The 22,628-nt window shown below is 35.7% G+C and overlaps 1 protein-coding gene across 1 annotated transcript in view; it reads left to right on the top strand.

The window, feature by feature from the left end:
- Window positions 1-2,282: 2,282 nt before the first annotated feature.
- Window positions 2,283-22,628, top strand: part of LARS2 (leucyl-tRNA synthetase 2, mitochondrial) — a 79,931-nt gene continuing 59,585 nt past the window's right edge. Inside the window, exons 1-4 of the mRNA XM_005423919.2 lie at window positions 2,283-2,530; window positions 4,365-4,493; window positions 13,663-13,754; window positions 15,583-15,643. Of these exons, the coding sequence (XP_005423976.1) occupies window positions 2,297-2,530; window positions 4,365-4,493; window positions 13,663-13,754; window positions 15,583-15,643 (516 nt within the window). The 5' untranslated portion in view covers window positions 2,283-2,296. The remainder of the gene's footprint in view (window positions 2,531-4,364; window positions 4,494-13,662; window positions 13,755-15,582; window positions 15,644-22,628) is intronic.

Below are 22,628 nucleotides of genomic sequence, written 5' to 3'. Positions count from 1 at the left end.
CTCTATCAGACCAGCCCCTTCCTCCTTGCTTGGCACACCTGCCTGAATAAGACAGTTTCAGGCTCCTAACGTGCTCCTTGAAAGACTCACACAGCACTGGGCTGGAGTGCCCTTAAGTGGGGCAGGGAGAGGCACTCTCCTTGTCCTAGTCCCATGCACACAAGCCTGGAAAGGAAAACCAGATTAGTGCTGTGTCTTTTGGATTTGATTATCGTCTGTTCCATGCATCCTGGCTTGGCCCAACACATGGCTGGCTGACCATTGCATCTTGTGCATGATGGTACCTGAGAGCAGCAAGGACGCAGCAGTTCTCTTTCTCATCCTGAAATTCCATGTGTTTGAATGAGCTAAGCGCTAGTGCTGTGTGTCCGGGGCTGTGGCTGTTTCCTCACTCCCACCCCCTGCTCTGACCCCTGCTTGGGTGACCTGTAGGGCCTGAGGTCACCCAAATGTGCCCTCTCAAGCATGACGTTGGCTGGTGGGCTTCCCTTGAGCTGTGCACAGGCAGGGGATCTGTGTTCTTTCTGTCTCAGAATCACAGAATCAATTAAGTTGGAAAAGACCTCTGAGATCATGGAGTCCAAGCCATGACCAAACTCCACCCTGTCAACCAGACCTTGGCACTGAGTGTTGTGTCCAGTCTTACCTTAAACACTTCGAGGGATGGTGACTCCACCACCTCCTTGGCTAGCCCATCCCAATATCTAATCACCCCTTCTGGGAGGAAATTCTTCCTAACGTCCAACATAAACTTCCCCATGTGCAGCTTGAGACTGTGTTCCCTCATTCACTAGTCTCCCTTCAGTGAAGTATTGTACACACATGTAGCTCCTGAGCTTTAAAATACTTGCTTTGTAAATCAGCCGTGCTGAAATTGGCTTGATAAGGAAGCAGTCCTTTCTGTTGTAAAATAAATCAATAGAAATGAGACATGAGTAATAAGGAAATAATTAGTAAAAATAAGCAAAAAACTTTGAAGTACTGAAATGCTAATTTTGAGATGAGTGTGATGTTATAGAGGGGAGGAAGTTGGAGTCTCCTGAATGACTCATGTGCGCCTGCCCTGGGAATCCTGAGTAGAGTCCTGGATTTGTTTTTATTACAAATGAGAGAGATTATGGAGGGTAGCAACAAGAAATCCAAAGCACTGATGTGGCATAAGTGAAGAAGTGTTTATAAGACCCTGCTTGGTAAGTAAGAGAGAAAAGGAGTAATTCTATGGATAGGTAATGAGACAGGCAGTGAGGGTTTGTGTGTGCATGTATGGTGAATATTAAAGGAAGCATTACTCCCACTAGCTTGCTGGGGATCTAATTTAGGTGCTATAGCAATTATTTCTGCTGGTAATGTTTCTACCTTATGGGAAATGCATAAGTAAAATCTTTTCTTATACAGAGTTTCTCTACCCTGAGATTTTACTGATGTAACTCTGCAAGGAAAATTCTGAACTGACTGAAACAGCTAGTTTGGTACAAGTGTATTGGGCAAAATTAAAAATAAAAAAAGAACACCAAAGCACAAAAACCAACCATAGAGGGTAGAAAATACTGATGTAAAAATGCCATTAAAAAAAAAAAGGCAGTCAAGATGAGGAGGAAATCTCAGAGTAGAGGTTCTTTTAATGCCATATTTCCTACTGTAGGAAGTAAAATCAGCAAATATCTTGTTGAGACTGATCCCAAATATGGGAACTGTTAAATCTTTCTCCCATCTGAGTAGCTTTACTCTCTCTGAAGCATTTGAGGAGTTAACCAGATTTTAGTTGAAAAAGAAAGCCTTAGCAAAATAGTTGGTTTAGAATATCTGGTTGAAATCTACTAATTATAGTCATCCTCCCCCATCTCTTTTCAGTGATGACAAATTCAGTATTTTTACAGTATAATTTCATCCAACTTCCTTTTCTCTCTGTTTCATTCTGAATTTTTACTAACACCCTGTTAGCCATCTTCTATTCAGGCAATGGAGCTTCTGGAACCTTCAATTGACTGATTATGCCTTTATGGGAGACTGAATGCAAGAGTTTTATTTTATTAGATAAGACATCTAACACAATGGTTTTGTTCTGTGTGAGGCCACAGTTAGTTCTCTTGACTAAGAAATACATGCTTTTATAATTCAAAAATAAAATTCAAAATAGAGTGCAAGTTCCATGAAAAGCAGCTGAGTAGACTAAGTCAAGCTGAAATAATTTAATAGCTACTGCTTTTCAGTATAATCATAATAATCATTGAGTTCTTGTTATGTATTGTGGCATGAAATACATATTTTTGTCTTTTCAGGTACCATAACCTTAAGAATGCAGTCGGTTTATCAAAGAGTTGGCCCTTGTTCCTCCTGTTTAAAGAGACAACTAAATGGCTTCCTGGGATTAATTAAATGGCAGAGAAGACTGGTTCCTGCTTGTGTGAGAACGATTTACAGTGAGACGGGCAAATGGGAAAAAAACTATGGGTTGGAGACAAGGAAACGAGTTGAAAATTGGTGGTTCCCAAGAATAAAGGAACAGTTCTGCAGAATTTCAGAAACTGATGTAAGCAATATGAGAAATGTGGAGATTACATGTTTATATTTTTGTTTTCTTAGAATGAAATTAATTGAAACTTACTTAGTACAGATAGCTTATAATTATTAGATGAGCATTACATTTCTGGGGAAAATACTTTCATGTAGATTATTAAAAGCCATTAATGAAATAAGTAAACAAAAATAGTTTTTAAAATACTGAGGAAAAATACAGTAATAGGCAAAGTATAATCTTGTATATTTAGGAGGGGTTTAAGTAATCAATTCTTTCTTTGCATATTATACAATATTTGGCACTTAATTATTTAAAGTATTAAAAGAAACATCTAATCGTAACTTTTGTAAACAATTTTCTCAAGGTTCTGTTCCCCACGTTATGACAAATCTATTACACTACACCCTGTGACTCACTAAAATCCGTGTTAAAGAAAAAAGATTTTTTAATATTTTCTGGTTTACAGTCTCATAGGAATAGTAAGTGACTTGAAGAAAAAAGTTTTCCCATGCAATAAAAGATCTTGAAAACAGCTGTATCGCAGTCTCTGACTCTTTTTGCCTTCACAATTAATGTGTCACAATAGATAAAAAACACTTCTATGGCTCTTGATGTTTTTTTGCTCATCTCCCTTAAAATTTGCCTTTGACAAAAAAAAATAATTCTATCAAAATGTTGAAGAGAGAAAAGAGCTTGCTTTTTCTGGGGAAGAAAACTGAGATGAAGTGGTGTACATGTATACCTGTAGCAGGGAAAGCATTCATTTAGACTTGTGCCTTTTATATACATATGTACATAGGAGTCATATGTAGCATACATATGCTAAGTTCTAAATTGTATTTTTAATGATATTTTTGTTTTATCCTTACAGTTGAAGTAGATTTAATAACATAATAAGAGGCAAATAGTTTGTAGTGCTGCTGTGAAGTACTCAAATTATTTCTGATTTGCTGTGATTGAATGAAAGTGGTAGAGAAATATTATTTGACAAATGCTAATAGAGTTTTATTCAGAACAGTAAAAGCTGATTTTTTAAAATTTTTTTTAATATTTTATTTTATTAACAAGAAAAATAATATAAGAACCTAGCAAGTATCAGTGGCACTTGATACTATCAATGTATCAGTGATGAATTCAGTGGTAATCAAGATGTATTAGGAATAATGGATGTGCAAGAGGATTTGTGATTTCTTTGTAACTTTTGTCATTTTAATTAAACCTAAGTAAATGAAATTTTTCATTTCTTTTCATTATGCAAAACCTTGCTTGTAAGATGTGTTCGGATCTGAGCATACATAGTGAAACTGAACAGTTTCCCTTTAGCAGATGTTCGTGCAATTGCAAATGATGCAGTCACTCTGGGAGTTACTGCAGTTCAGATGACAAAAAGCAACTGGCCAGGAGTGAGCTCTGTGTTTGTTGTAGATGCAAAGTAAAACATTAATTATTTAAACTGTTATGAGAGTAATTTAATCTGCTATGTTTTCATGTTTTTGTTGGGGCAGACTAAGAACACATAGATAATCAGTTGCAGATGCTACAGTTAAGCTCCAGTTCTGTCAATATAGCTTTTTTTGAGTAAAAGTGAATTAATTTTCATAACATTTAAGTGCAATAGAAATATCAGTATAAACTGATGAGATGGCAGCAAAGTCTGGTAAAACACCTCCATTTACAGTCCCAAAGAATTTGATCCAATGAACTTTGTCAGTGCTCACTTGGATCAGTTCCAGCAGAACCGTGTTTCTCTTCATGGTGTTGTGTAGTAGTTTATAATGTGCACGTGTATTTGTTCAAGTGAAATGCTAACTCATGTAGTTACTAGTTTCTACAAATTTCTTTCTAGAAATCGAGACCAAAATTTTATGTGCTTTCTATGTTCCCATATCCTTCTGGGAAGCTTCACATGGGCCATGTTCGTGTCTACACCATCAGTGATGCAGTAGCTCGGTTCCAGAAAATGAGAGGGATGCAGGTAAGAATAGATCAGTGGTAGGACTGGGTTGGGGTTTTTTATGTTTTAATGTCATAATTGATCAGGAAATTAGTATTTTCCAAAATCCATGAAAGTGGAATATGTGGTACAAATGTGTAGATAATGACCTGTGAAGCTTTGAATATTGAAATTTGAGAGTTTTATTAAAGCCGGTGGTGTTCAGAACTCACTGTCGGTAGGAGTGGTTAGAAGCTACCTCAGATGATAACAGCTGGTGCTGTATGAGGTGCCTGAGTCTACTGATGTGTGGCGCAGTGTCACTGAGACCTCTGGGCTACACAGTTTGTGTGAGAGGAGGCTGACAGCCCTCCTGCCAGCTGGGTGGGACCAGGGGGGAGGAAAAGATGTACCTGGCAAGAGAAAATAGATACCACCAAAACCAACTGCTTTCACCTCTTCTGCTCCTGAGAACCAGTTCGTGTCACTTGTTAGATGCAGAGGGACAACCTCTGTGCCTGCTGGGAGAGAAACCTCTTTTTTTTTGTGACTGCTGCAAGTCAGAGGAAGAGGATCATGCCACATGTTAAATCATGTGTGTAGCTGAAAGTTTCTGTTCTGTAGCATCTGACCCTTGGCTTGCCCATTTCAGCCTTGCTCATATATATGAAATGTCTTCTGAAGGTGCAGGCCTATGAGGTAGGCTAAGTGCAACTTTCTCGCTACATCTGCAAGAAGAAATCTCATTTTTCCTTCCACATTTCTCTGTTTCCCTGTTTCCCCCACGCCTGCCATAATTTCTCCTCACTCCCTTCTGTCTCTCCATTAGGTTGAAGGGGTAGCCGAGAGCCTTGTCCCTGCAATCTGCAGTGGGATCTTGGCTGGCATTCTGCACTAAAGGCTGGCAAGGTAGAATATGAAGGATGTAAGGAAGGTGTAGGAGAACTGTGGCCTGAGTGACAGCCATATTACAGAGGAAAGACATTTGGTAGAGGGAAAATGTGAAGAAGCTGGGAAAACAGTAGGAAGGAGGAACATGGAAAGAGAAGGGAACAAAAAGAGGAAAATAGTATAGGCAAGATCTAGGATAACAGGAAGGAATCTCTCTATTGTACAAGAGAGAAGGAGCAGCTGAAGAATATAGGTATCAACCTCAAAAGAGTACAAAGAAGATGAAATTGAGAAAGAAATGTTAGTTGCTGGTTGTGGTACTAAGTGCAATTTCCTTGCTACAAGTGCTGAAGAAGTGTAGCATTTCCTGGATTTTTCACCATCCCTGAGACTCTGATAGGTATTGTCACTGCATTATTCAGTGTGCTGCCTTTCCACATACTATGTGTTTTTTGCCAGTGATGAACATACCATGCACTGAATACTTGCTGCTGCTTTACAGATATACATTCGTAGGCTTTAAAAATTGCAGGGAAAAGAAATAAATGCCTTAGACTTTAAATGAGAAGAAGCCCCAGTGTCTCTAGTTGTAAATTTTTGAATACAAGGTAAGTAAGCACCTTTAATAGAAACATTTGGAGAAAAGTAAAAAGATAGTATAATTCCAATGAAATGCAAGAGTCACCATGCAAACAAGTTTTTATTTCCACATTTGCCTATATTTTTTCTAGAAAAGTTTTTCCAGAATTTTCAAGTTTTTACATCTTACATTTCAGCTTATTTTTATATTTCATGTAAAAATTACTTTGAAGAAGTGCCTGTAGAACATGCTGGATTTCTAAAAATACTCATATCTTCTGTTATGTTAACCAGTTTGAACATCTATTTTTGACTAAAGGTGGGCAGCCAAAGAATTTAACTTTCATTTACGATTAAGAGACATTAAATATCTCTCAGATGATTTTCTGGGTATGTCAGATTAATAGACATTGTGTTATTGATGTGCATTAACTTGCTGGAACTTACATTTTTACCTTAAAGAACTTTTCCTTTATTACCCATGCTAATTTCTCCATCACTTAGAATTAGAGTCTGTATAATTGATTTTTTCTTTGCAATTAATTTATCAGCCTCTAAAACTTCTGTCTGCCCTTTTCATGGTTGTACAATCTGTCAAAGATTATTATGATGTTGAAGATACTGTGATGATTGTAGGCTAAGACGTGGTTATATCATAGAACTTTATATATTCCCTAGAAAAATTAATTTGTCCCTGTATTCAAGGATATACTGGAATTCTTCAGTATATATAAAGAAAGCATGCTTTAGAAACAGAACTGTTAGTATGCATAATTTTGAAGTTATTCCATTGATCTTCTGTTTCTTTCTCAAAATTCTGCTGTAATATTCTATGTTTGAAAGCCTAGGGACTGCTAATTTTTCTCTAATCAAAAATCTGAGAAGTGAATCAATTTCAGTCATTTAGTGCAGGGTTAGGGTAAGATTTTTGAGCAGCAATGTTGTTTAAACTTTGCATCCATCATTTTCAAATTAAAAGTATAAGGCAATGAGAAATGATGGACTGTTGCAAATGAAAATTATAGGCAAAACCATTCAGATTTACAGTTCCCAGGGAAAGCTTCAGACTACAATGTATATTTGTTACTTAATAAACAGTGAGGGGAAACGTCTATCATCTGTATGTAGTTGACAAGAATATATGATTGAGTAAGAGATTAATTTATATTTAACAAGGTGGAGATATTTTTCATAAAGAATGCCTTAATGAGAAAACAATAAATGAGTTACATATTGATTTAATCTGAGCAGGCAAGAATTGTAATATTTTGTAATATTTTAGTGACGATAGGCTAGAATACATTTACAAAGGGATTATTTTGAATGCCATTGTGTAATTTCTTCATATTGGAAGTATTTTGAAATTTTAACAGGAAAGTTTTTAATCATTTGGATTCTGTTGTGGTTTTGGTTTTCTAAAATGTAACATTATTATTCAAATTTTTTTCCGCTCCATAAGTTCTGATTTTGTTTCAGTTAAAATATTCTACAGAAGTAATGCACACTGAACTCTACAGATATTTCCCAGAAACCTGTACTGCACCAGCACTTTAAGTTGAAAATAAAATATCTATTGCTCTTTTCCCCACCTTGTTTCTGAAAGAAATACTGCTTCAATGTAAAACTGTGGATGAAAGCATTGTAAAGCATTGTCTTGTTCCAGCACTCAAGGACCTGTAGGCAGTGCATGGGAAGCAAGCTGTCATGCACTTGGATTGGGTTGCTGGATAAATGATTTGTAGAGTACATGTGTTTGAAGATAACTTGTTTACATTTTGATTTCTGAAGATGAAGTTTGAAGTCTCTGCCTGGGAAATGTAAACCATATAGATTGCTTAGCATGACTGCACTGAGCTGGTCTTTCCAGAATGTGTTAAGGGTGACATGTTTCTTAAGTGTAATTAAAATGGTTTTTATATATGGAGTGTTCTACATCTTATTACAAACGTGTTTATTATAAAATGCTATGAAAAAGTAATGTACATATTTTAAATTACAAATTTATAGTTATTAATAAATCAATCCAGAACTATGATGTGTAGTTTCTGGTTGTGTTTACTCTATGAATTTACATGCACACTGTGAATGCAAATGTAGGAGTTTTGCATTCACAAAGAAGTGATTTCCTATTCATTATTTAAGATGGCTGTGTAGAAATGATAGAGATATTCATGGTGTTTTTTACTATGGCATATTTCCAGTGTGCTATTGCTCTGGGAAAAATATTTACCATTACTTTATCGTGCTATCATTAGCATGTCTTTGATAAATTCCGAAGTGGATAATTTGTGCCTCTCAGAGGACTGAGAATAACTCCCTTAGTGATCAGTAAACAGAGTGATTCAGTTCAATAGTTCTTGTGATATCTTCGTAATGAAACGGGTACCAAAGCCAGGCAGTCACGTGTGAGAGTTGTACATAACTGAGAATAGTCCTTTCTGTAATCAAATCAGGGTGAAATTCCTGCATGCTAGAATCACACTATACTAATTATTTCTTAATTTACACTTAAACTGGGATGGATGGGATTAGAATATAGTCAGTGATATTTCTGCAATACCCCTAGATGACTTGAAGAGCGTTTTCTTTTTATCCATAACATATCTTCTTTTAATTGGATGTGTTTTCATTTATTATTTTCCCTTTTAGCAGTGAATCTTAATACTCTTGAAATTGCAAAAGTGAATGGTATTGAAGCCAGACAGGCAAGTTTAATTAAAACTCTATAATTAATCATCAGTAGGACAAATTATTTCCATACAGATCTGTTTTCTGATCATCACTAGCTGCTATTCTCCACTTTTTTTTTGTGAGGCTTTTGTGTCCTTTTGTCAGGTTATTTCATGTGGTATAAATCAAGTAGCAAATATTACAAGTATTGTGTGTGAATTGAATCTTATTTAATTTCAGTTTTCCCACAACCTGTACTGAAGGTGTTAATGAGCTCACTCTATTTCGTTTTGAAAGAAAAAGAGAAAATGAGATATAATTTTAAATATAATTATGTTAGACAAGAATGTGTGAGATTAAGGAGGCAAAAGATAACTTTGTTCTCAAAATGTGTATGGTACTCTGTGGATGTTGAGTAATTTCTCATATCTTATATTCTATGAGAATAAAAATAAATGGGCATTTTATGTTTCGATGGAAATCTGTATGGTTTGATTATTAGAGAGTACCTTTTCTAATATGCAGGACTATGTTGCAGAGAAGCATCAAAATAGTCCTTTTTAGAATGTACACACTGGTCAAAAATTCCTTATTTTTATCTTTTTTGAGGTGTGCCTTATCGGCTTGGGGTAGTTGTCTGTTTATTTGTTTGTTTGTTTGATGGTAATTTTTACCTGTTGTGCAATGATGTCTGTTACCTGTAATGGTTAAAGGAGTATCTAGGCTTCACACAAGGGGAGGTCTTGTATTTAAAGTGTGCTGTAATACGCCATTTTACATCAGATTTTCAACAAGTTCAGCCACTGTGGGCAGCCAATGGAAGGAGCAGCCATCCTTTCCATTGCCCTCTCCAACTGCAAGTCCTTGCTGTCTCATGTGTCTGTGATTGCACAATTGCAAGATCCATGATGGAGCTAGGGGTGTCTTCTGGCAGCTGGAACTTGTAATCATGGATTGCCTGTTTTGTCAGCCTTTTTTGGTTAGTTCATGTCGAGTGTGTCATGGGGCTGCAAGCAGAGATAGGAGCGTAGACTTTGCCGTATCAATTCAAACCACTAATTTGTCAGCAAGCCTCTTAATTTTTGTTTCTGGTCATCTTCTTTTATTACACATTCTCTGAATGAAATATATTTCTTTGCAGCCTTTCTGACACTGAGTCTACCATCTTTCTTAAAATTTAGAATGCATTGATCTGAGTGTAAGAACAGTATGTCAGCTCCCTGGTCATAGTTCTGAGACATACTGAGTACATCAGGAGAGCAAACATGTTTGTGTCCTTACAAAGAACGAGGAAAATTCACTGAATCACCAGCCCTGGTGATGCTGATGGAGGCTTAGAGCTGAGTGTTATGAGATCATTGTCAGCTCTGTGTTATATAGTACACTGATCTCACCTACTGATGTCAGTGTGATGAGCTGATTGTTACAGCAGTGAACAGATGAGAATGCTCTGAGAGGAAGAGCTGAGATCTCAGCATTGAATCAGGGGAGTTTCTGTGTCTTCCTCCCCTTGGTCCCACAGTGACATGAAGAGCTCTAGCCATCGCTAACAACAGATGTTTGACCATGCTGTGGAATGATTCTTAAAAATGCTTCAAGCCAGAGTCTTTTGGGATCTAAAATGTTTCAAGATGCATCTGGTTTTATTTTTAATAATTTGTTCCTAAAAAGACCATTCAGTGTGGTAGTTACTGAGCACTTTGTTCCCCACATGCTGTTTAATCACTTCCTTGTAACATTTATGCTCCTGTGCACACCGTGTGGTAGAAAATGCCGGTCTTTCATAGTTGATCCTGCCTGGTCATGTGAGCTTCTGAGAATCTGAAGTTGTGCCATGTGTGTTCAAGACTAACCTGGGAGTTTCCAGCACGAGTTCACCTGTCCACTTCATTGTGAGGATAAACACACAGCTGCCTTTGGTGATAGACATTGTAAAATGGCTGAAACTACACCCTGCCTTGTTTTACCTGGTGTAGGCACCCTTAGACTTATGCAGCCTGCTGTTTAACATGATACAGTCATTACTTGTTTTTCTTTCTCCTTGAGGCTTAGAGAAAATATTGTATACCTAGAGAAGTGATGTTTGGAAGAATGGTCACTGCAGTGAGCAGAATGGATCCCTCAGTTGCATAAGGTTTAGAGGTTGCTGTTGAAGGCAATCAAGTCAGCATTCAAGAAAGTGGATGACTTGTTTCTCTTCTGCTCATCTGTGCTGATAGAGAGAGCAGCCATGTTTTCTGCTAGTTAGACCAGTGACCAACCCATCAAAGAGCTACAAGGAATAGCCCTTTGATCTTCAAAACTACTTTCTATTTTTTCTTCATATTTTTAATTTTTTTGAACAGTCGAACTGTTCCTTTTTCCTTTGTGCCAACTTTTGACATGTTAGTTGCATATTTTCTTCTCCTCTTCCATTTCTCTTCGGATTTTTATGTTGAATAACTAGAGTTAAGATGTAATATCAAATGCTGCATGGAGACTGTGGCATTTTTGCTGCAGATTACAGCCAGAAGGAGCTGACCTGTTGCTTAGACAAATGCATTTCACAAATCTTTCAAATCCATTCATGGTAAAGAAGTAAAAGAGACAATAAACTTGAAATCATTTTCTAAACCACTGTGCATGTTACATTCATCTCTATAGCAACTACATAAATAGATCTATCCTGGAGGCTAATTTGAGGATATTTTTAATGTCTCTTTAAATTCAGTTTTCTGATTGAAACTTGAATTAGCATACTTCTTCAGACCTTTAGCTTGAGGAATGCTATTGGTCGTTAAATTGAACTTTTGAATGTGAAGAGTGGATATGGTATTTTTTGATAAATGCTAGAATTTGGAGGATCTGTGAGCACAGGTTGCTCCTTCCAGTGCTGATGGTACAGGGTTAAAATGTCTGCACATGAGCTGTCTGGAGCACCCATCAGCCCTTTTGGGGGAGTCTGTAGCTTTAGTGAAGTTGTTTTTCCCACATCCTTTTGCTCAGGAGCATGAGAAATGAGATTGTGCCTTGCGTTTGTCTGCCTGTCTGTATCCAGGAGATCATCAGAAGCCAAATTTTACAAAAATTTCCCGAGAGTAATTCTTTCTAATCTCAATTAATGTGCATCAACTTGTAATAAGACAAGGCATTTGTAAGAATGTAAAGGCAGGACATTAGTCTAGGACATTTAAATAGAGAAAACATGTATTATACATGGGAAAAAAATCTGCTTTTTTCCATCACATCTGTCCAGAGGTAGGTTGTCAGCAATACTAGTGGTCAAAAAGAACTGAGCTGCATAAATTGATATTTTAAAATGTCCATTAAAATTCTATTGATATTTATAGCTTATGTAAAGCTTAACTTCTTTTTTTTCATACCAATAGTTTTGATTGGTGGGTGGATGGTCAGGGAGGGGAAGGGCTGGGCAGAGGTGTGTGCTTCAGTGGGGTGTTAAGAAGTGGCTTAAGCTCCAACTGACATTTTCCATGTAAACTTCCCCCTCTATATGTGAGGGAATAGGCAGTTAAGACCCATTATTTCTGATACCATGGTGTGAGGAGCAATAGTTTGTCTGATAGTTAGGGAGAGTTTGTAACACGGAATAGCATTCCAATTTCTGTTAGATTTAGACACCAAAAATGTGCTGTGCATGGGCCCTTATTGGGCTGTCTTGGATCATGGATAATCACAGGTTAATACCTTTGGTTTTGTTGTTGCACCAGTAGAGTAATGATATACAGCAGGTTTAGTTTTAGATCAGTACTGAAAATGAGAATGCTGAAGAGTCACATCTATTAAATCCTGTTGCTTTTACACTGTGTTGGTGCCTAGGGCATCTTTATAAACACGTCTATAAAATATTTGTTATGAAATATTACATTAAGTCAGAAGATTGGAAAGTGGTGGCAAAGAAGAATAAAAATAATTCAAAGCAGTGACAAAAGTAGCTCTTATGCTTCTAAAATGAGGTGATTTTTCACATGGAGATGCATTATGAGATTAATATGGCTGGGATTGCTCTTTTATGGCTTGTTTGCTTACATGCCACTAAGAAACATGTTCTTTATATAAATAGATATTTTAAGGGGTAAAAATTTTGATTTCTTACAACTTGTAAAATGTTAGTCATGTTTTGCTATTGTTAAACTTGTGTCATTTTAATAATGATTATTGAATTTATAGCACATTTGTAGGTTAAGAAATAGAATTGGCTTTATCAGGTATCCAATACATATGTGTTTAATGACAGCATCTTAAGTACTGGCCTTTCTTTCATGGATTATTAAAGAGGTTTTTTGAAAACTTACTGAATTTCTAGATTATTTTTCTAAATAACATGCATGTTAACTGAAGAATACATCTCTATTTCAACAGAAATTATCTATTATATTTTGTAGTAAACTTTTTTCCCACCTTTATTTATTTGTGGTCATGAAATAGTAATTTGTCAGTCTGTAGTCTATATCTGCAAGAGATATTTCAGTAAATTTTTTTTTTGAACAGTCGAACTGTTCCTTTTTCCTTTGTGCCAACTTTTGACATGTTAGTTGCATATTTTCTTCTTGACTAAAACAGTTTTTCCTCATCTTCATAATTTTATCTGGTGAATTTAAAGTTATCATACGGTATTTTTCTTTTATTTTGTTTTTCAACACAAAGTAAAAAAATAGTAGGCTACACATTGGTCACAGTTGTAAAACTGTTGTTTCAATTGTTTTTACTTAGCATCTTCTATTTTGAATGAGTATTTGGTTCTGTCCAGTGGCAGCATCAACTGCTGACTTTTACCACCGCACAAACTTAAAAAGAGTTGGTTTTTGTCATTGTAAGCCTGATATTGAAATAGTCATGAGAGTTTATTGCATAATTCTTTAACCTCCCTCTAACATCTCATTGTAGGTAACAAGTGCACTTCATAGTCATCTTTTAAAGCAAAGATGGCCATAGTTGGCAGGTTTGGAAGAAGTTCAGCTCAGACAAAACAAACACTGGAATGCCAACACCATTCATTATTCAGAGGCCTCTCAGTGTGTTGATGCCATTCCAGAAAGTTGCATAACATTGTGGTTTTTCTTTTTGCTGACAGGTGATAAATCCAATGGGATGGGATGCATTTGGTTTACCAGCAGAAAATGCTGCAGTTGAACATGGCCTTCACCCTGCAAGCTGGACACAAAGGTGAAATGAATTGAAATCTGGCATTTCACTGTGAATACCTGTACTGTGGCAGCCACGAATCAATAAAGCAGAGCAAAACTAGCATAGAAGACAGATGGTACAGAAAAGAACAGGGTTATCTGAGACCAAGGTTATGTGAAAATATTTTATGGGACTGTGCAGATGACTCTGCTTTGAAAGATAAATATATTGGGATGATTTTCAAGGTTTTAATCTCAACGAATTTTAAATTGTAAAATGCTAGAATATCAAGAGAAGCATTTCCCAAACACGCAAACCAGCAGGTATAAATAAATCAAAATTTCATCATGGTGAGGTGAACCTTAGTATAGAGTACACAAGGGAAAATTACGAGTTACGTGGTTAGATTTACTAGCAGATTTTGGTACCATGGGAGAGAGAAAGGAGGTCGTTGCAGTTTTTTGAGACTGGATCTTGGAAAGTGCTAAGCAGCCATTATTGCTGCTGATTTCTGTGAACATTTTTGGGTTTAGACCACAGAATGGGGTGTTATCTTCTCCTAATATTCTTTAAAATAAATAAAATGTTATATAAGTAAATAGTTTCTGAAAATGTCTTGGAAACCAATCTTCCTAAGTGAAGTTGTTTGTTGTACTCTGGATGCAGAAATCTATCTGTGGTATCTTTATAGGCCTTGATCCATTTCCTTCTTTGATAATGCTGTTTCTTTGGGTTTTGTTCATGCTTCTGGTCCCATCTTAAGATTCTTGATACTTTTCCAACAAAGATATTATAATAATAAATACTTGCAATACTCAATTATTCAGCACTGCAAATTTTTTATGGATCAGAAGTAAATGCTTTGTTTCATGAATGTCAGCCATTCCGGGAGGATAGATACTACTTTATCTGACAGAATATCTTTCAGTAGAAAGGTCAAAGTCCCTAAGAAATATTAATCCATTTTTCAGTATTTGAATGAATTTCAGTATTTGAATGAATTCTCACCAGGTCAGTAATTAATATTATGTAATTGTGGGTATTTTAGTAAAGCATATTTATTACATTTTCAAACTGAAGCTTCACTGTATATCCTTACTTTGCATTTGTAATTCACTCCTTTCAGAGCAGCATCTAATCTGACAGTGTTTGAGTTGATTGATATTTATCTATGGTGATGCTGCCACCAGCAGTTTTGTAGTTCTTTGTCACCTCCCAGGATACAAGCTCTCACCACCTCCTTTGCACTGGCTCTGCTGGTTTTGTGGGCCATAGTTTTGATTCGATCAGCCTGTTGATCAGGGGGAAGAAGGAAATCTGGTGGGGTTTTTTTTGGAGAATTTTTGTAGGGCATATCTTCAGCTGAATGGGTAGGCTGATTCAGGTTATTCTACAGCCACACAATCACCAGAGCCGCAGCAAAATAACAGCCAGGATAGTGTTGCCAGAATAGAGCAGGATTAAGCTCAAAGTGGAAGTGTCCTCTACTGCATTGAGATTTAATAGGGCCCTTTGACTCAACTGCAGAAAAGGTAATTAAAAATAGTAAGAAGTGGTGCTTGAGTAATGCTTCCTTCAAACTACACTGCCATATTTACTTTTAAGTTGCATTCAAATCTAGAGGAAAAAGGTATTGCCTCATATGCATAGCTATGGGAATTGGACCAGAATATACTGGGGGCTTTTTAAAATTATTATTTGAGTATTCTGACAATTCTGAGTTTTACTGCTCGTGAGATCATAGTGTTTAGAGGTTAACGAGTGCTTTTGATTTCTCAGAACTCTATAAGGACCAGATTTCTTGTATGATCACATGTTAGAAGTATCTTAAGCTAATAATTTTTCATTTATTATCATTATTTTGCAGTAACATTCAACACATGAGGAAACAGTTTGATGCACTAGGTCTGTCTTTTACATGGGAAAGGGTAAGATTTTCTTTTTAAAATGGATACTGCTTTATTTTATTGTATGATGGAGCTTTGAGACCCATGGAATTTCACCATTTTATTTATGACAATACAGCTGTCTTTGGCAGTAACCAGTTCAAGTTGTTAAACTGTAAAATTGAGCTTTTTATCAGATTTTGCTAACTTTTGACATGCTGATATCATCTGATAGTATCAATGCATAGGAGAATCTTTAAAGTCATTTTGATTTTGTATTTGCTTTTTATCTCTTTGAAGTATCAACTTTCTGTGTTAGAAATAAGGTAATAAACAGATATTTATGAAACAGCAATGCCTTCGTGCTAAGGTATGTGTTTTTTGAGGAGTGCTGTTTTCAATGCATATGTCAAATGTTTAAAGATAGTAAATTGGAGTGGTGGCTCGGTTATGTTATTTCAAATTTCGAAGTATAAGCCTGCATTTTCATAGATGTTCATATCAGGATCATTCTGGAAACCAGAAATTTTATTTAAAACACTAATGCTTGAGAATCAGGTGTTTGCCTTAAAAAACTTACCAAACACGATCAGACATAAGCTAATGTCGTTTTCCAGATAAAAAAGAAATTAGTGTTTGAAGCGAGTGTGAGGTTATTGCATTTACCAGTGAATCAGTCACACTGCCTTTATATTCTCAGCAGTAGCTGCTGCTTATCACCTTAATGTGATTTTGAATAGAGTGATGGAGATGCTAATCTTGGATTTTTATAGCAGTATTGTAGATCTGAAAAGGAAAAGCATTAGTTTTCTGACAGTCTGAGACATGCCATTTGTTTTCTTCAATCATAAAGGTGAAGTTGTTTATTTGTATGTCTTGCATCTAAAAAAACATTGTGTCATGTCTCATATATGGAAGGATTTTCCAGTATAAGCCTTTTGAATAAGATTTAAGTTTTCTTGATAGCCAAAAAAGTTGCTCTGAAAAGAAAAGATTTGTTGTGGAAGCTTCACTGCAGGCATTCTTGCAGTGAATGTTTAAAGCTGTTGGTATCTCAGAGTTTGTCTGTATGTGTGGTGCAGCAGTATTGGAAGCAGTGGAATACTGTGTGTAGGCTGTGTTATGGAGTAAACACATGCACACGCACACACACACACACACACACGAGTTCAGTGATGCAGGTTGCATTTCAGGAAAATTGAGAAAATTAATGTCTCATGTGTAAACTTCTGTTTGGCCCTTCTGTCCTGAAAAACAAATGGAAAACTGGCAGTATTGAAAACCATGGCAAGAAGTAGAAGTGCCCAGGGAAAAATCATTTGTCATCTCTGTGCCTGTTCTTGAAGGGTTACCTTCCCTTTACTAGTAAACTGTGTTTTAGGTAATGAACTTTCAGGAGTCTCTCAATACTTGTGGAAAAGGCTTTGATACCCTATTACTAACTCCATTTGAACTGCTGTGTAGTTGAAATGCTTTAGAATGCTCTAGGGACACATAGTTGGTGCTTTTGAAAAGTAAGATTTTAAAACAGCTGGAAAATGTTCCTTGAAAGACAGCACATGTTATAGTTTTCACTCCTTAGCTTATGAGTTAAGTTTTGTTTTTCTTGGAAAGCCTGCCATACTAATTGGAGTAAGAGTAACTCAATGGTGGCCATAGAAACAGATATGTTTATTAATTGCAAAAAATTAATGATGCCCAAAATATTATGTACAAATGCACAGATATTTGAGCTGGCCATGAAAGAAGCACCTGTGGAAATGGAAGGGCTAAGCTGTAGCAGGGTGTTTTACAGGCTGATAAACCCTGCTTCTCTGCAGGGCTCATTAGGCTGGGCAGAGCATCTTATTGCCTCAGCTGTACTGCTCCTGGGCTAACTCAAGCATCTTTGCACAGAAAAGCACTGTGCTGTGCAAGTGCTTATCTTAAAAGTGAGCTATTTGAGGTAAGGAGTATTTTTTTATAGTATTCTGTACTTGTATGGCTCTAAATCAGTGGCTCACAAAACACTGTGGCACTGCAAAAAACCCACTAGTATTAGTGACTCCTATGAACAATCCAAGAAAAACAGATTTTATATGGGTTGGTCTAATTAAACAAGACTGTGGCACAATGCAGGGGCCTGTTTTAAATTTAATTTCATTGATGTAGCTTAAATCTGCCCCTTTATTATGCTACTGCATAGTACTTCCCTAATAATGCTGGAGGGAACCCATTCCCCTAACTTAGCTCCATTTTGATGTGTGGTGAATTGCTTTTTTAAAGTGTGAATTTATGTTAACTGTCTCTGTCCTCTGTGGCCAGCTTAGAGTATATGCTTAGATGATGGGAAGGAAACTTACATAAACTTTACCTTTTACATATGGTAGGGGAAAAGAGAAATGGAAAAAATAAAAAAAAAATCCATTTTGAGAACCTAGTGCATATAGCTGTCCTAAAGAGTCTTCTTGCTAATAGTCATGTCTGCTTGTCAAGAAATTTGTGTCCAGGAATACAAAGACTAGTTAAATCTCATTGCTTGATAAAATTAGTATGAACAAATCCCAGTGCACCTGCAATACTAGAAATTTTCTTTTATTTTTCAATTTTTTTTTCATTGTTCTCTCTGTATTACAAATCAAAATGTGCAGGTATTTCTGTCTCGTAGCTGTCAGTGAATTTACTTATCTAGTACGATATCTTAAATAAGACATTTATTAAAAGCTAGATTAATTAGATTAGATTATTTCAGTCAGGGTACAATGACACTTCAAAATTACTCTCCTAAACAGAAAATCTAAGCAAATGAAAAATGAAATGAAATGAATAAAATAACTCTGTAAGTACTTTTCCTTAGAGTAGTTTTGAATACAAATGATTATCTGATGTTTTTTTACCTGAAACATGGAGGTATTTTAAGTGCCTCAAGTTAGAAGTATTATATTTGTAAATCACTTTGAAAATGGTGTGATTCTGGGGAGAGATTTTTTTAAAAATCAGTAAGTGAGATAACATTTCTATTCTGAACATTTATGTTTCTCGGAATGGAAGGTTGAAAAGCTGAAGTTTGAGCATGGAAGAAATGTCTCTAAGAGTCATTAAAAAACACATGGAAAATTTAAAAAATCCCCAACATTATGTTTTGGGTTTAAGATAACTATAATCTGAGCATTCCTGGTGATCAGATTTTTTGAAAATACCACCCCAGACAGGATAACAAGCTGCCTGTGACTTCTTTTGAACATGATTTTCAGGGGAATTAAGCAGTATCATTTTCAGTGATTCATATCATCAGCAGCAAAAAATGAAAAGCATATAATGTTTTTCCCTTATTTTGTTCAGGAGCGTCATCAGACCAAATGCATGTTCCCAGTAAGCCATCAGTTCACCAGTTATTAGCAATCCATAACTTTCTCCCAGAAAGTAGCTCTTTCTGTGAAGGTTTTTTAGTAATTTCAATTTCTGCATTCCAAGTGACATATTTTTTTGCATGAGACTAATGTTCCCCGTCTGCTCTGTACATTAAAAAAAATAAATCTTTGGTAGATTTTCTTTGTGCAGATAATTTTGTATTTAATTTTGAAGCTGTCATTTGTGTGTACTGCCTGAACATGCATAAAACCAACAGTACATAGATTATTACCTATGAAATTTTCTTTTCATCCATGTACCATTGACCCAATTATAATTAAATTTTTAAAAAATGAAACTGTTGATACAAGACTGCTTTTTTTTTCCAGAAAATATATTCATGTTCCAAAATGTAGGCACTGTATGACATTTCTATTTGTAGCTAATAAAGCATAAAACTAAAGGCCTTTGAAATACAAATACTTAAATTAATTTAGAAATGTCGGTTGGTGTAGCTCCAAGCCTCTGAAAATCAAATAATTATACTTCTAGATGAGGTAGTGCATGGCCTTGAAAACCAAAATAGGCAGATAATTGATTAAAGACTGTTTTATCTTCCCAAATAGATTTTGAAAAAAATCCATCCTGACTTTTTCTTCTTATCTCCCTTTAAAGAGGGAGGTGCAACATGCCTGTCTTCAGGACAGCATAAGACTGTGCTAAAAATAAATTTATTATTAATAAACTAGGAAATTGCATATCTCCAGTCTAGTTATATGTTATTCATAAAGCCTGGTGGATCTTAGGAAAAAATAAATCTTTTCATGCGGCCTATAAATATTACTTTTATTTTTTAAAATATAGCCATGGAAGTAGCTTGAAGTTGTAACGTTATTCTTAAAAATACAAGCAAAAATGAATTATAAGGTCAGAGACTCATAATAGAAAATTGTAAGAAGGGAGCAGGTTTAGAACAAATAATGAATTTCAAAACAAAGCATTTGAAAATTCCTTTTTCTTTTATTAAACACCAAAATCTTTCATCTAGATTTAGTTTTTGGTTTTTGTTGATGTTTTTATGTAGGATTCTTTACTATTGGTTACTCTTATTTTTATTGGTAGTTGAAAGGTACCCTTTAAATCAGATTTTATAATAGTGAATGGCTTTTTGACCTTTACATGGACCCATTGCTTCCCACATTACAGTGATATCAAATCCAGATTATAATAATACTGTTTAGTCTGTAACTGAAAATTTATTTGCAAAAATAAAGAAGTTACCAATCCCTCTGGTATGGTATTTGTTTGGAACAAATTACTGTGCTGCAATAAATGGATTAAGCAAAGTAGATTTTGGTAAGGATAGGGGTCTATTCTATGCCTTGCCAGTATCTACTCTTTTAAAATCAAACCACCTGTATAGGGGGTTTATTTAAATTGTTTTAATGAATTCTATTAATGAATGAGTGTCATTCCTGTAGAAATAAAGAACAGTAACAGTAACTAAAGATGAAGATGCATTTTGGTGAGACTGTCTGTTTAAAGCTGACAAAAGTAAAAGGCAAAATGGATGGGAGGAAGAGGGAGAGGCTTTCCCTGGCATTTCATAATACTTCTGAAATGCTGAGGTGATGGGTGATCACTGAATCTCTCACAGAGCACTAAAGGGCACATGCAGTGGACAGCTGAGCAGCATCTTACATATTTTTAGAGGAGTTTGGGTTTTTAGTAGGTATTTTATTTTTGTAGAAAATATGGTAATATTCTGTTCTATATATTCACTGTACTGCTTTATGATACAGGATTCTATATGTATTCTGTAATGCCAGTGCTCAGATCGCAAATGAGAAGCAGAAATGTACAGTTTTTGGCAGGCTGGAAGGGCTCCAGCATGCTACTTTTCAAACCTTTTTATAAACTCTTTTGTGTATTTCTGAGTTAACATAGTTCTGTTAGTGTTCTGCAGATCTTTGTCATGCTTGTAGAGTATAAATAGAGATGTTAACATTCACCTTAATTTAAGCATGATGGCAGCCTAATGGAAACTTTTTACCAGACATCATTCATTTAATCAAGGTCAGTAACTGGAATACACAGAAAATTATTTATAACAGTGAATCTTACTGAGATAAGTAATAGGAAAAATACCACCAAAACACTGTGCTAAATAATAGGGAAAAAAACACCAAAACACATTTCAAGATTGACAGGAGTTTGCTGGCTTGGCTTCAGCACCTCATTTTACTTGTTAGTGATGTAATTTCTCTTTCTTCATTAACTTGAAATGTTACTCCAAACCTTCATGATTATAAAGTTAAATTCTAAACTTGAGTGATCTTTTTGCATCTCAGTGACCACACAGCAGATTTCTTTTTCAGTGATACTGTCTGCTGCATTTCTTTCAAAGAAATGTCTATTTCCTCCTTGTGAGGGAGCATGTACATGGGATTCTGTTTGCAGCAATTAGCTTGTATCTTGTAGCTCAAGCTTGTAACATGCTTGTTTAGATTGGGAAATGTCATCTTTCTGTTTCAGTTGACACATATCTGCCTTTCAGGGCCAAAAGGACCAATCTTCATTCACTTTTCTATTTTTATTTGACAGCTCACTTTTGTTATCCTACCTATTTGCCTGTTGCTCACATAATCTTATAATGCACTGAAAGGGATTGAGTCTCTTCTTTTGTGTGTCTGATACTCCAGTGATGAAACTCTGTTGCCTGTAGTGGCATCACACTGGCACAAGAACTGTTGTCACTGTGCGAAGAAGCAGGGGGCGAAAAAACTATTAAATGTGCTTAGTTGAAGAGATGGAAATCAGATTTTTATCAAGTGAGGTTTTTTTCAGTGCAGAGCAAAGGGTTTTAATCAAGCAACTGTTTTTCATTACTAGGTCTTCACATGCTGAGCTGAAAACTTGCCATTAAATGTCTCTTTTTGATCTTGAAAGCCTCTTATACACACTTTTGAGGCACATTTATTCAAAGGTCATATTAATTGTTAAAAGCTATGTTTCAGCACTGGCATATAAAGTTCAAAGCAACTAGAATATAAGGTTTTAGAAAAAGAATAAAAATTTTCTGCTAGAGCATTTCAGATGTCATTTGAGTAGCAGATGATATTGCAGGAGCTGTGTGTAGTGGGAAGCTAGGATGATGGGAAAGCCCACGTGAAAGACATTTCACATTTAAAGCTATTTCTGATGCTTGATAACTACTCCAAATGGAATAAATTGTATCAGTGGCTTACTTTTTGTCAGTAACTTTAAAATCAAGAGATGTTCATGTTAGTTTGAAGTTGGTATAGAAGCCATCTTTCACTTCAAGCAGGTATGTGGGTTTCCATTACATCTCTCAAACCTGTGTTTGTGTTGAGAAAACAGAGTCTGTAATGATGGAATACATTTGTTGTCTTTGCATATTAATGCTTATTTTAAGTTAGAACTTTTTAAGAACAAACATTTAAAATATGGAGCTTCGTAAGCAGTTGGTAAGCAGCTTGTTTTTTAATTATCAGAGTTCACTAAAAACTTAGCAGATGTTTTTGAGTTTTAAAAAAACTATCCATTATATTGCAGCTTGCTGTTCTCTTAACTGCCATTCCTCCTGCTTATGTTGTCTTTTATTTTTATCTGTCTTTATTTCCTTCATAACCATCCTCCTCATTTGTGACTTTTATGACTCATTTTTTCCATTAAC

This window comes from Geospiza fortis, unplaced genomic scaffold (genome assembly GCF_000277835.1).
Source record: "Geospiza fortis unplaced genomic scaffold, GeoFor_1.0 scaffold346, whole genome shotgun sequence".
In the NCBI taxonomy this organism is placed as follows: Eukaryota; Metazoa; Chordata; class Aves; order Passeriformes; family Thraupidae; genus Geospiza; species Geospiza fortis.
This window is presented reverse-complemented; position numbering and strand designations above follow the sequence as displayed.